We start from the raw sequence: 14,061 nt of genomic DNA, 5'->3' as shown, positions 1-14,061 counted from the left end.
GTGCCTCAAGGTAAGACAGATGACTATAATTAAATACCCCAGATACTGTATTGTGCCAGTAACATCACAGACATGTAGCTTTCGACACAATCAACAGAAGAATGTCCACAGATTTCACCAGTTCCACCTAGGCTAGTCCTGCTTTCTCCACACTTCAGCAACATTAACAGCAGAAGCTTCATTCTCATATATGATAGGCATCACTAGTAAATGTTCTAAACAGTGTGTGTCTGAAGCAGAAATTGCTCTCTGCACAATGAGATGCTTTTGGTTTAAACATATTTTATTCTATTCAAGAATAAAGAAAAGGATTGGCAAACAAGCCTAAATGGCTTATATTAATGCCGCTCCATAATACATGTGAAGGTTCACATTTGTGCATAATACATATTTATAGTGGTTATAACAAGTTATCTCTGAATAATAACAATCATGGATATGAGATGCTTTTAGTTGGTAGGATGCTTCAAATGGTTAATGAATTAATTTACATTATGTGTCACGTCTTCATCAAGGCTACATCACATGTCCATAAGCTTATTTAGAGTTGTAACTTGTTTTAACTGAGGTGATACGTTCTAGAATTAGAACTTCAACAAATCAAAACGCTATGGTGTGAAACTGTATTTGCAGTTAACTTGCCATTTCATTACTGGGCCTACACTGAATGTCACTAAAAGGAAACATTTAGTTTTCCTCAATCTCTTTAAGAAAGTCGTCAAAACAATCCTAACAGATTCATACATATCTGCCACTTGTAACAGTATTGTTTCATGCACATAGCAAACAAATGTATTTCCCTGAAGGGTAACACTTATTTTCATATTATTAATGATAAATATTATCAGAGTGAGCTGGGGTTTTGACAACAATCTAGTTTGTATATCTCATAGTACCTGAACTACATTATTTTCCTTTCTACTCAGCCTTTCTACAATGCTAAAGCCCTAAATGAAGCAAGTCTAGTTTTCCTCAGAATCTTCCATCTCACTTGGTCTCCTTTTCAGTTTAAAGGGAATTATTTGTTTCTATCAAAATTATATGTATTCAGCGAGTAAGCATTAGTTTCCAATCCAGTATATTTCAACACTTTAACCACTCAGGCTACCTTACATGCATCAGTGAGTTTGTTTTCAGGCATTTAGACATTTTCATGATTTAATCAGTTTTGACAGATCATTGCTCTATATTATAATCACTTTTACAAAATATCACAAGGATTTGTTGGATTTGTTGAAAACATTGCATGCTAAAAGAAACATGCATTATTTCACTATGGAGAAATTGACACCTGGAAATGTGCAACATGACATACACCTGTCAATAAGCTTTCAAATTCCTGGGTCTCAGTTTTACACCCAGGAAACTGACATAAATATATATTGAACTAATTAGCCAGCCTCTGAATGCCACATGTACACCCAATTGTTCAGGAGACAGGCTTTGTAAGGCAGGCTTAATGGAAGTTATTAGCAAGGTGTTAATTGCTTGCAGGCCTTGACAGCTTGTTGTTACACAACCAGGGAACAAAGGAGACAGGTTCTTTGTGTGTGGACTCTAGCAGAGGATCATCCTTTCCCTAATTACACGCCTTAAAACTGTTTCCTGTTACGGATCCCATATATATACCGAGGAAATTCCCACTCTTTATTTTTGGCCAGCATGTCCTCATTTTGACTGAAGTATCTAAGCGTTAGTAAATAGGTAGGTGAAGTTTTGTCTTTAACCAGTATATTTTTAAAAAGATTTTAAAATATTCTCATAGCGGATAAATGTTATGCTAAAAATTGTTGCATTCATTCAGATTCTTTTGTTTAAAAAACCCCAAGCAATGCCTTTGTAATGCTGCAATTATTGACTTCAAATTCCTGTCATGAACTACTGCCATGGTACTCTCTATGACTTACTGCAATGGTACTAGGCGTTATGGAGTGCTACTGTCTCTGACTTGATGCAGTGGAACAATAGTAGTCAATCATTGTATGCAGTTCTGCTATCTATGCCTTGTATAAACAATGTTTTTGTTCAGTGCTGGTTTCTATGACTTGACACAATGGTATAAACAATGATTTTGTGCAGTGCTGGTTTCTATGACCTGACACAAAGTATGATCAACAAATGTATGCAGTGCTGCTAATCTATGGTATGAATGAAATGCCATCGTCTATGACTTGATGCAATATTACTATCCAAAGTATTATCAGTGGGGCGATGGGATAGCCCAGTGGTTAAAGCTTTCGCTTGTCACGCCAAAGACCCGGGTTCAATTCCCTATATGGGCACAATGTGTGAAGCCTATTTCTGGAGTCCCCCTGCCATGATATTGCTGGAATATTGCTAAAAGCGTCATAAAGCTAAACTCAATCAATCAATTATGAGTGACTTGACCCAGTGGTAAATTATGACTTGTGCTATGGCACTATCCATGACTTAATGATACTGTTTATGATTTAATTTAAAAGTATTGTGAGTTATTTTTGAAATGCCAACATTTTCACAAGTTACTTGGGGGAAAGGGTAAGGTATTTAGCTGATATCTTATAGTGTTTAACTCCCCACATGTGAAACTACACGTGACCCTCTGAGTATCCACAAAGGTCAAACAATGACTAAGGACAAAGAACAAAGAACAAAGTGATGTACAACAATGAATTAACTATGAAGGACAAGCCCCCACTAATTACACCCTCTGGCTATATTAATTCATTCAGAATGACACGTGTATACATATTACATGACAGGTGCTAATTGCTTCTGTGTGAACTGGAAGTTAACAATGGCGCACTTTGGGGGGCTTAGAAAATTATATGTAATTGATCTGTATAATTACCATTGTGAATGGCTCAGAAAAAAAGATAATTCAAAATTTGTGTTGGTAATGTCAAGTTACACATGTGTTTAAACACTTCTGTTTAGATGTATTTTTGTGGGCATACAATGTTAGAAAAATGTGGAGGCTCATGGGGTTGTTCAGTTTTGCTCATAAGAATTTCACTATTCTAAACATTAAGCTTGACGAAAATATGGACTCAACTTATTACTTTGAACCAAAATCTATCAAATCAAAGGGTTATAGTGTCAGTATAAAGGTGTTTAGTACTCTCCCCACCTTGTCTCTGTACTTGTTGGTATCCACCATTATGAACGTCTTGTTTCCACGATAGAGACAGTTGATGTTGTCTACAGCATCAGCATGGACTACAGACTTAGTTCCCCCCACTGCTGAACCACATCATCTATATAAAAATATATAAAATGCTTCATCAAATGTGTACTACATTACTCATCACTGATCATAAATTACCGAAAATTTGATTTAAGAAAATATATATGTTGGAAATACATCTTTAGTTAAAAGTCAATACTAAACTTGACAATATGCCCAGTTCATAAGTTACATTTTTGGGATTTGCTAAAGTAACATTTAAAATGGCATGTGCACATTTTTTGTGTTTTCACTTGGAAATCTGACATACCGCAGTGACCACACTTTCTTCCATTAACTGAGTACACTGGACTGCACATGGGAACACCAAGTCACCCCTGGAAATACACATTTACAATTTACAATACAATGAGAAAAATGTTTCATTTTCTCTGGGTCCAGAGTTCTTACAGATTACTATATAATTGCTGATTGTTGCCTCACATCCTTTGACAATTAATGAATTGCAAAAGATACAAGCTAAGTGACTCACTTTTTGACAAATTTTACAACTAAAAGCAGATGTTGAAGATACATATAACATGAAAATAAACACAGAACTGTACCCAAGATACTCTGGGACACCATCGACCATGTAGTGTTCAGTTTTGTTGTAAATCTTTATAAAATCTTGAAACTTCATATCTTCAGTATTTTGATCTCTGCTCTCTTTCTTTATTGTTTCAAGATGAACGGTACTGTCTTCCGGTAAATCAAGCGACAGAAAATAATCGTCTGTCCACAAAGTGAAAGCAGGCGATAACTTTGCAGCTCCTGTCATCTTTAGTGGTTTAGACCCAAAAACATAGTCTGTCAAAAACGCCCTTTGGTCAGGAAAACCATCGACTGTATCAATCTGTCTACTTGGACGACCTGATCCAAACGGTTTCAGATGCCCCGGCTCACTTGTCAAATCCTTAGCAGATTGTTTACCATTTTCTGGGGTTTCCAAAATAACAGTCCCTAACATAAAGCTGACAATGGTAACAATATGTGAACATTTCATGGTCGACACAACAACTAAGCCACGTCAATAGGATTTCATGTCACGATTTAGCTGTCTCTAAAATAACGGATCTTCCTCTTAGCCCTAAAGTCTTTTCGCAAACAAATCCAAGGCTGAACTTCACTGCAGCCCACATGGAGCTTACATATTCCTAACGACAAACCATATACCATATCTGTTGTTAAAATCATCTGCATTCTTAAATGTTAAAACATCGTCAAAAATTCTATCGCACTACAGTGAAATCATAAGTTGAATATATTAATATATAACTATTGCTTGAACTGTGTGTATGCTTCAACATACAAAGTAAAAGTTTAAAATAATAAACTTCAACATACAAAGTTAAAAGCAGCGTCAGTCAATCGATCATTACAGTTATAGGGTATGATATTGTATGACTGTTATTTTGGTGGCATGCTCATATATTCTTTCTTTATAATAAATGTTTTCACACTCAACTATTATACTTAACATATATCAACCATCAAGCCTAATATCTCAATATAAATAGCCACTAAGAAAGTAGTACACAGTTAAATTTGCATATGACACTGAAACCGGTTGACTGAACTGGAATGATGTACAAAATACTACGATTGATTTTTAAATTACGACCCAAAAAATATTTTTCAGAAGGCACTATACTTAATTATGCCATATGAAATGTTAATGTTCAGGAAAACATAAAAATATGATAAATATGTAACCTGTCGGCAAAGAAGAGGCCCCCGACGATATGTCACGTGACCTCTCCGCCATTTATCCTTTTTCTACCTTGGCCAACAAATCTCTACCAGTAAATTTTGAAAGGTCTTACTGCGGTAGAGGAGTTTTCTTAAAGCTCTGCGAGGTAAGAATTTATTGCTTAGGTTACCTGGAACCATTTTGTGTATTTTTGCTTGCATTTAAGTAATAATTGCCTGCTGAAAACGTTTTTCAAACATGAGCCTTCGCTTGACTCTTCTCTCGCCACCTTCATGGCCATGGTGTGCGCGGTGAAAGACAAAGGGATTTCTTTGTCCTGGTTGTTTGTTGTCTCTGATGTGGGTGACAGTGGATTTTGAGTGTCCGAATTTGCAAACCTAAGCGTTTGCAATCTGTCCTGGACCTCGCATACACGTTGAGTGTTTCATCTCTGTTGTGCGTCAGTTGATTTTGCTATTTGCAAACACGTGGTCTCTCCGCGTGGGCATGGCTGCCGCCGACCCACGCTGATCAGTCTTCGAAGTAGGTCAACAGGATACGGTCGGGTTTTTTCTTCGGTCTTGGGTATTGACAATCGATAATGGAGTATATTGTGTATTCATGAGTGGTAATGTGAGAAGTACGTCAATATGAGTCTCATTTTGTGGAATTATTTGTACATTTCTCCAGGACAGTTCAAAAAGATTCTTTGTTCAACAGTGATGTGCCCTGTCAATGTGTGCGTTGCCTTTTCATGAACAGTAATTATGATTGTCAAACAAGGTTATTTTACTGATAGGCATAAAACACATTTCTGAAGATGGTAGTATGGATCAAATTGTTTTAATGTTTCAGCATAATTTTCATCCGACCTGCTTATTAATTAAATAGAAGTGATTGAATGTTTTTCTTTCTTCTTTGCAGTAATGACCACAAACGGTGAGGAGCAAATGGACCAAATGACAGAAGACAAATTATTAGCCGAAGACGAAAAAGACGACCAAATGGATTTTGAAATTAACGGCAGAGCGGAGGACTTGCAAAAATTAACTGACTATGGAATTGACAGAAAAGTGTCTGAAGAATTGGTCAAAATTTATTTAACAGGTATGGGAAAATAGCCAACTTTTGACTTAGGTGCCAGACAGCCTCATTCTAGTGAGATCACACAATACTGCTGAAATAATGCTAAAGTATATTATCTGTTGTAATTGAAGTATTTGGGTGTAGCATTACTTATCACATACAGTAAGTATTTGTTGAACAGCCATGTTAATGTTGCAAAATTCATTTCAGGAAAACTCACCCCATCTGATCTAGATGAACGCGCACTAGACGCGCTTAAAGAATTCAACGCCACTGATGCAATAGAGGTCTTGAAACAGTTTTGTGACAGCAACTTAGAACATGTGGGCAATAAAAGTGCATTTTTGTGTGGACAAATGAAAACGTACCGCCAGAAGAGCAAACAAGGCGGTGCTGCAACACAAGCCAAGGGCCCAGATGAAGCCAAGCTGAAAGTGAGCTATTGTTGAAACTAATGTGAAGTCATTTGTGACCTTTGGTTCGTTGTCTTCTTGGACAAAATTATGAATATAAGTCTTAATCGATTCTGAAAGGCAGAAACCTTTAAACTTGGTTTTTTTTTCATATTTCTGACATTATAGACACTTCTTTGACAAAAGAAATTGGTGATTCCTAATGTATTTGTGTAATTCTCTATTTCAGGAAATTTTAGATAGAACTGGATATTCATTGGATGTCACTACGGGTCAGAGAAAATATGGAGGACCTCCACCAAATGAGGACGATGTACAGCCAGGTCCAGGTCACGAGGTTTGTTTTTGACTAATCCGAATTACCTCAATTGTTCTTAGGGCTACTTTTACTTCTAGACTAAGAATTAAACAGCCAAGTGGTATGACCTTTCTGACAGTAAGTTGACATCCAGGTTTAGCAAGCGGAGTACCGCAATTTCAGTTTCGTATTTATAGTTTTGTAAAACCGGCATTCCTAGCTCTGGGCGGTGGGGTAGCCTAGTGGTTAAAGCGTTTGCTCGTCACACCGGGTTCAAATCCCCACGTGGGTACAATGTGTATAGCCCATTTCTGGTGTTCCCCGCCGTGATATTGCTGGAATATTGCTAAAAGCGGCACAGACACCAAACTCATTCACTCCTAGCTCTGTAGATGTACTGCTTCTGGTAATGGAGGGATAGGCACATCTAGAGCCACATGAATGTATAAAATGATATTTGAAAAACCTCATTAAATTTATGGTCTCACTTCAAGTTTACCCTGTTTCTCTTTTTAAAATTAAATATCATTGTTCATTGTTTCAGGTCTTTGTTGGCAAAATTCCAAAAGATCTGTTTGAAGATGAACTTATTCCATTGTTCGAGAAGTGCGGAAGGATCTGGGATCTCCGACTAATGATGGATCCCCTGACAGGCCTTAACAGGGGATACTGCTTTGTCACATTCTGTGACAAAGTGGGGGCACAAGAAGCTGTCAAGCAGGTACATGTTTTGTGGAATACATTGCAAAAATATTGTTAATTAACATTGCAATTATTCTCTCTCCACAAAATAAATTTATATCTTAAGTCCCCAAAGGGCAAACAATGTGTTGATTTATTGTTGTTGTAAATCGCTGTAATAAAGTTACATTGGATTTTCCCTTGTGCTGGTAATTTAAGGCAGAAATGTTTCCGTACGCTTTTGCACAGGCAGAGGTGATCTTGTCATTGTACCCCAAATGCATGGGTCATGGTTTGCCTGGTGCACACTTTTGCTGTTTACACGAACTGAGGAATCATTAATGCTGATTATCTCTTGCTATTTCAGCTGGACAACTATGAAATCAGAAAGGGCAAGACGTTGAAAGTTAACATCTCAATTGCCAACCTGAGGTTATTCGTAGGAAACATTCCCAAAAATAAAACAAAGGAGGAAATCCGAGAAGAATTTGGGAAAAGAACAGGTTAGTTAAAATAAGCCATTGGAACACTGCATCATGATTGAACTAAGTAACACATGAAACTAACCATCCCTTCAGCCTTTGTTCTTAAAATAAGTTCAGATTGTGCAAGTATGGGCTATCTCTGTATTTCTTTTGAAATCAATAAATGACATTCATGTCCATTGTCTTCACGCTGTATACTCTTTCTTTTAGAGGGTCTCACAGATGTCATCGTGTATGGATCAGCGGACAACCAGAAACTGAAAAACAGAGGATTCTCATTCCTGGAATATGACAGCCACAAATCTGCTTCCACTGCCAAAAGGAAACTGGGAAGTGGTCGTGTTAAAGTCTGGGGTTGTGATATTATTGTTGACTGGGCTGATCCTCAGGAAGAGCCAGATGATGAGACAATGCTTAAGGTAAGCTTGTTACTACAAATGATACTATGATCCTCTATGAAATGTTACTTCTCAAAGCAAGAGTTGCATTGGCAACAGGGAATTAATGTCAAATCATTGATGTGAATGTGATAAATCTGGTATTACACCTAGTAAATGGTCGGGGAAGATACTTTCTGGTTACTCATGAGTGTTTAAGATTAGTTCATTTTCCCTACTCTGTTTAACTTTGAAATCTTGTTTCAGGTTAAAGTGCTATATGTTCGCAACTTGACTGCGGATGTAACAGAAGAAATACTTAAGGAAAAGTTTGAAGCCTTCGGCAAAGTTGAACGAGTGAAGAAAATCAAGGACTACGGATTTGTTCACTTTGAAGATAGGGATCATGCAGTCAAAGCAATGGATACTCTTAACAATACAGTAAGATTAAATGTTTTTGTGTTTAGCAACTAAGGTTAAAGAATTACAGAACATTGGCAATATTACAACCATACAGCAAATGTTTATTTTCTTGATAAGCAGGCAGACTGGTGTTTCATCACTTCCACACTGAATAATCTCAAAATATGTACTTACTGTTCAGTTGAGCAAAGCTAGAAGTCTTTGGCTCATAATGCAGTTTGATAAGCACCACAGAAGAAAGGCCATTTTGAACTGTAGGTTGTAAATGGTTATAAATGTCTGTGGAGAGAAATGTTGTACCGCTTTCTACACATTCTTTGTGGGTGTTTAGATTGAATATGCAACTACACAGCTGAAAATGCTCCTGGATCTTGGCATCATCTGTCGTTAATACTGGAATGTACTGAAAGATTGAAAAAGGCCTAAGTAGGGTTGTGCACAAATAACTGCTTTCACATATCTGTGATTTATGGATATGAAAAACAGAAAATAATTATTCTTTACAGAAAGTCGGGGGCATGGATATCGACATTTCTTTGGCCAAACCTCCATCAGAGAACAAGAAGAAAGAACAAAGGAAGAGGGACAATGAACGACGACAATACATGAGAGGCTTTATGGGGTACGAATTTGCTTTCTCAGTTCCATTTAGATTATTTTGACACACACGTTGTTTTACACTTGTAAGTACCTCCAATACATAACACATGGAGTATCAGGGATAAGTTCTGTGTACAATGCGCGCGTGCACACATCAAACATCATACATCACTGATAACAACTATTGTGGAGAACAACTTCCCGTAATGCCATGTGTTCTGCCCCTTGCCACTTCCTTGCCTGATTAATATTTTCAACGGTTGAACTGATATCCCAAAGTATCATGAATACACACTTTTAAACACCAATAGACATTATTGTGAGAGTTGGAAGCCAGTAAAAAGTAAATGAAAGACCTAAGATGGGGTGTCTTCCACCTCTCAAATCTATATTTACTGTGAAGTTAACAAGACATATTTTGCATGCAGCAGGTTGACAAGTACCACAGAAGACAGCCCATCTTAAGCTGACTGCTTTCTGGTGGAAATAAAAATCTGTGAAGAGAATTGTTGTATCGCTTTCTACACATTCCTTGTGGGTGTTTGGATTGAATGTACAACTACAGATACATGGATGTTATGTATGCTTTTTTCCCAATCCCTTTTTTCCTAGTACCATAGCTATGATTGTGTTTCCCCTCAGATATGACGACTTCTGGGGCCCCCCAGCTGGCGGGAGAATGCCCCCTCCCAGTGGGCCCCCGCGAAGAGGTGGCTTTCGGCCACCACCTCCACAAGGAAGATATGGAGGTAAGCATCTACATGTGTATGTCCTTCCTTAGTTGTTCCTGTATCCTCTTTGGCTCACTTCAATTGTATGGTCCTCGAAGGAACTGGTGACGTTTTGGCTGTCAAAATTGCTTGCTTTGGAAAGTTTGTGCGGTATTGTAGATGTAGTTGCATTCAAAAATGGCAGTTACAAAATTTTGTTTTTTGGCTTTTGACTGTTTTGAGTAGTAAAATTTTGTTTTGTTTGGGCGGAACCCTGTTTGAGTTGATGAGGTAGCTATGTGGTGTAGTAAATCGTAACAAAGCTCTGTGTGGGACTTGTTTCAGATCCCTACTATGAAGATTATGGTTGGTTTGACTACGATGACTACTATGGAGGCTATGGTCCCCCAGTCCCCCGAGGCCGTGGGCGTGGCGGCCCCCCTCCCCCAATGGTTAGTAAAACCTGTTCTATCATCCTTACTGCCTTTACTCGCGAGTATCACAGTATCAGTTCCAGATCTATATCAAAGTTGTAGAACTGGCGTTCCCTAGCTGTGTATATTAAAGATGTGACGCTATGCTACTTCCCCTAATGGAGGGAATAGCACGATTCATATCAACAAAAGTAAAAAGGCAGTGAAAATCAAAATTTCAAAAATTTGCCAGAATTGGCAACCAAAAAGGAAAAGCTATCGAAAGTACCAAAAAAAATGTAACTGCCTACATTTTGGCCCAAAATTTGAAAAGAAAACCTGAACCTTCAAAATTTCACCTTCAAAATTTCAAAGAGGGAGCACACATACATGTTAGGTTCGTGTATATTTATATAGATATGTTCATATGTAGAGATCATTAAGAATTAATCGGTAATAACTTTAAAGTTCTATTTAATGGAGTTCAATATCTTTTATTAAAATTCTTATAGTATGTAAGGTTGATGGTCTACAAGTATGTTTTGCTTTTCAGGCTATCCGTGGGCGTGGGGCCCCGCCCCGAGGCCCTTCCCGAGGTGGGCCAGGGGTGCGGGGAGGCCCTGGGCGTGGCGCCCGTGGCCGAGGCGTGGTAGGCCCCAGGGGCAGAGGAAACGCCCAACCGAAGCAGTTGAGAGGGGGAAAGAGGAAAGCAGGGATGGAGTTGCACGTGGGACAATCAAAGAGGAGGAATCTGGATAGCTGGGGTAACCAGCCTATCCCTCAACAGCCCTTAGATCAGTCTGGATATGGTGGCTACGGTGGAAATGACTCTCAGTGGTACCAGGATTCATACGGTCAAAATTGGGGCTAAATCAAGAGGTCGACCTGCCTTTCATCCTTTGTTCAAACTAAAAACAAAAATTGCTGAGCAAAATTTGAAATTTTTTACTTCTGGCTGTTTCCTCATGGAATATATATGTACATATTCATCCTAACATCCCCACATTTGGAAAGAAGATCGAGCCAAAATTGGAGTTATTTTGTGCAAGAATTGGAACTTTCTCCACCTATTTACCAGCTTGATACATGGATACTTTTCAAAATCATATGGCCTTTCAAAATCTAAAAGGTCTGGCAGCTGTTGTGATTAACAAAATTGCATAAACAGTTACCCATCGGACACACTTGAACATCAATCATGAATCACTTAAAGGTGAAGGAATTCAAATCATGGAATTTCCAAATTGTACTGGAAGCTATTTTACTCATTTGCTGTAATCATTGTCCTTTTGTGCTGGAAGACTTTTGTTTCATTAGTGCATTTATTTTATCATTCGCTGTAAAGAAGTAAGCCTAAATTATGGCAAATGTGTGTATTCATTTGGCTCACAACCAACTTGTCATCAAGTTCATTTCACAAACTTTGTAATATTTCACATTTATCATTGTGGTTTGTAGTGTCTTTTTCTTTTTGGCATTTAACAGCAGCTACTTATGTAATCCAACAACAAAAAATAGTAAAATTGGCGAATAAAGTCATGGTTTTATGTGTAGATGTCGGAATTTCAAAATCTGTCATTTTTTTCCCCCCTCTTCACGCGTGAACAAATTGTTCATAGGAAGAATGTTCACAATGAAATTTTGTAATAAAATTAGGTTTCAAAATTTGAGACCTCAAAACTATGTTGCATTTGGCTGGCTTTGACCAGTTTTTTGGTCCTTTTTGGTGAATGCAGTCAGTCCCTCACAAGTGGTGGACCTCTACAACCATGGCACCGGAGGCACAGGGACTATCAGGTAAATGGCAAGCAGGTGGATAAACAAGAACTTTTCCAAAGTACCAACCAATTGGCAATTTCATAAAAAATCCTTGTTCTTAAATTTGCATAGCTTGTTCGTTCACTGCTATCCCTGTTTTGGTGATTGGTTTGTTTGCCATGACATGCATTCACAGGGTACAGGTAAGCTTTACTGGAGGTATGTACAAAGACTTACTTGAAGTAAGGGGTAGGGTAGCTTAGTGATTAAAGCATTTGCTAGTCACGCCGAAGACCAGGGTTCGATCCCCACATGGGTACAATGTGTGAAGCCCATTTCTGGTGTTCCCTGCTGTGATGTTGCTGGAATATTGCTAAAAGCTGCGTAAAACAACTCGCTCAGATTCTTGGTTCCTTTGGAAAAATAGATACCTGATACATCAAGTCAATCCCCTGCTACTAGGAACATGGATTCCTTGTGTATGCGTAATATGCATAAAGATTTGGGAAAAGCAGTTACTGCTCAAAATCCACTTCCCAAAGCTAAAGATTGTGGTTTCCTTCAAGAATTGGAAACATACTATCCAATAATTACTGAACTTATTATTGCTCAAAAGCAATTTCCCAAAATGTCTGGTAGATTTCATTGGTGCTAGTTTGAATTGGCATCCCCAGATTAAAAGTTTCTATATGTCAATGTTATAATTAACCACCAAATCGTACATGGGCTTGTACCAACAGGGTATTTACTGTAAAGTTCCCGAAGACCATCAGGCATGCAAACCATGCTTGAGTCAGGATTACGTTGTTCAAATTTTGCATGCAAGTGTGTTTTCCAAACTGAAAAAAGTACAAATCAGTCCTTTTACGTGAGATGTTGATGGTCCAATATATAACAGTATGGATATTCCTGAAGGGACAAGCATTTTCTTATTGCAATGATATCACGATGTGCACAATAATACACATGACATAGTTTAATATGCTTAAATCTCTGAAGCCATAGTTTTATATTAAAATAATATGCATCAAAGAAATCACTACTGATCAAAACGTTTGAGTTAGAACAGTATTTGCCTTCATTTTAACAGGTTACGATGATTTCCAATTAACCAACAGGTTACTATAATTCAACCAACCCAAAATAGTAGTTAACAAGTATTGTAAGTATTATGTTACCTGGTCAGTCTTAACAAATAAACTAGGCTATGAAGGTGGGGGAAATCGTTTAATTTTCATTTCAGTCATCACATAGATATGGTTAGAATTGTATTGATATCCTACCCACCAAGATGAAGTGAATGAATATGGACGAGGACTGGCTTTAAACGTACCTAAGTGGATCGTTGCCAGATGGGTTTCATGCCCCACTAAGGTAGTCATAATTTTATGAAATGAGACAGTGGTAATTATACCCGTTTTGACACTGATCTTGGAAATACAAATATTCATGCACGTTAATAGTTAAACGTTTGCCCTACCCACAGTTAACAAGTTTAATATTTCCTAGCAAGAATGGGTATTGTTAAGTATCATGTCGATTTTATGAGAGCTTCAAACTGAAATTTCTTGTCACTGAGAAGAGGGTCGTGTTCGAACTTCATGCAAGATTGTTTCGCGTGAGATTATCCAAGTTTGTAGGTTAAACATTTATGTTTTTGCTTACATTAAGAGCGGATTCGACATGTTGCTATCAAGAGTCTGGGACGATGAAATTCGCTTGTGTGTAATTTCAGTTCCTGAACCCAGAACAGATGTGATAACGAATTAATCATGTTGTGTAAGGGAAGCTTGGTGACATGGAAACTAGAACCATAAAAGGTATTAAATTGAACTGTCATTATGTATGGCACATAAAGTCGAAACCTATTGAACACATATCGGAAGTTATTTCCACCCCCTACTCTTCTGATGGGTGAC

At 37.8% G+C, this 14,061-nt stretch overlaps 2 protein-coding genes across 3 annotated transcripts in view; one reads left to right on the top strand and one right to left on the bottom strand.

The window, feature by feature from the left end:
- LOC124263148 (tRNA wybutosine-synthesizing protein 5-like) overlaps positions 1 to 4,407 on the bottom strand; it is a 29,700-nt gene extending 25,293 nt beyond the window's left edge. Inside the window, 4 exon segments of the mRNA XM_046697710.1 lie at positions 3,110 to 3,217; positions 3,219 to 3,236; positions 3,477 to 3,543; positions 3,772 to 4,407. Of these exon segments, the coding sequence (XP_046553666.1) occupies positions 3,110 to 3,217; positions 3,219 to 3,236; positions 3,477 to 3,543; positions 3,772 to 4,211 (633 nt within the window). The 5' untranslated portion in view covers positions 4,212 to 4,407.
- A 531-nt stretch (positions 4,408 to 4,938) lies between these two features.
- LOC124263179 (heterogeneous nuclear ribonucleoprotein R-like) lies at positions 4,939 to 12,067 on the top strand. 2 transcript variants are annotated; one of them, XM_046697751.1, is made up of 12 exons: positions 4,939 to 5,064; positions 5,823 to 6,005; positions 6,195 to 6,418; positions 6,627 to 6,734; positions 7,240 to 7,416; positions 7,744 to 7,879; positions 8,072 to 8,280; positions 8,506 to 8,679; positions 9,168 to 9,283; positions 9,904 to 10,010; positions 10,317 to 10,423; positions 10,938 to 12,067. In XM_046697751.1, exons 2-12 carry the CDS (start codon positions 5,825 to 5,827, stop codon positions 11,253 to 11,255), a joined length of 1,857 nt encoding a protein of 618 aa, XP_046553707.1. In that variant the 5' UTR covers positions 4,939 to 5,064; positions 5,823 to 5,824; the 3' UTR covers positions 11,256 to 12,067. The 2 variants fall into 2 exon arrangements, with proteins under 2 accessions (XP_046553707.1, XP_046553708.1); XM_046697752.1 differs by lacking the exon at positions 10,317 to 10,423.
- Positions 12,068 to 14,061: the final 1,994 nt, after the last annotated feature.

Source organism: Haliotis rubra, unplaced genomic scaffold, assembly GCF_003918875.1.
Source record: "Haliotis rubra isolate DU_JTF1 unplaced genomic scaffold, ASM391887v1 Scf87, whole genome shotgun sequence".
Classification (NCBI taxonomy): Eukaryota; Metazoa; Mollusca; class Gastropoda; order Lepetellida; family Haliotidae; genus Haliotis; species Haliotis rubra.
This window is presented reverse-complemented; position numbering and strand designations above follow the sequence as displayed.

What these genes read in the sequence shown, in the direction of transcription:
- LOC124263179 (XM_046697751.1), top strand. Translation starts at nt 5,825, where the DNA reads ATGACCACAAACGGTGAGGAGCAAATGGACCAAATGACAGAAGACAAA. An exon ending in CACAAGAAGCTGTCAAGCAG is followed by an intron (nt 7,417 to 7,743) that starts GTACATGTTTTG and finishes TTGCTATTTCAG; the next exon opens with CTGGACAACTATGAAATCAG. An exon ending in ATGATGAGACAATGCTTAAG is followed by an intron (nt 8,281 to 8,505) that starts GTAAGCTTGTTA and finishes ATCTTGTTTCAG; the next exon opens with GTTAAAGTGCTATATGTTCG.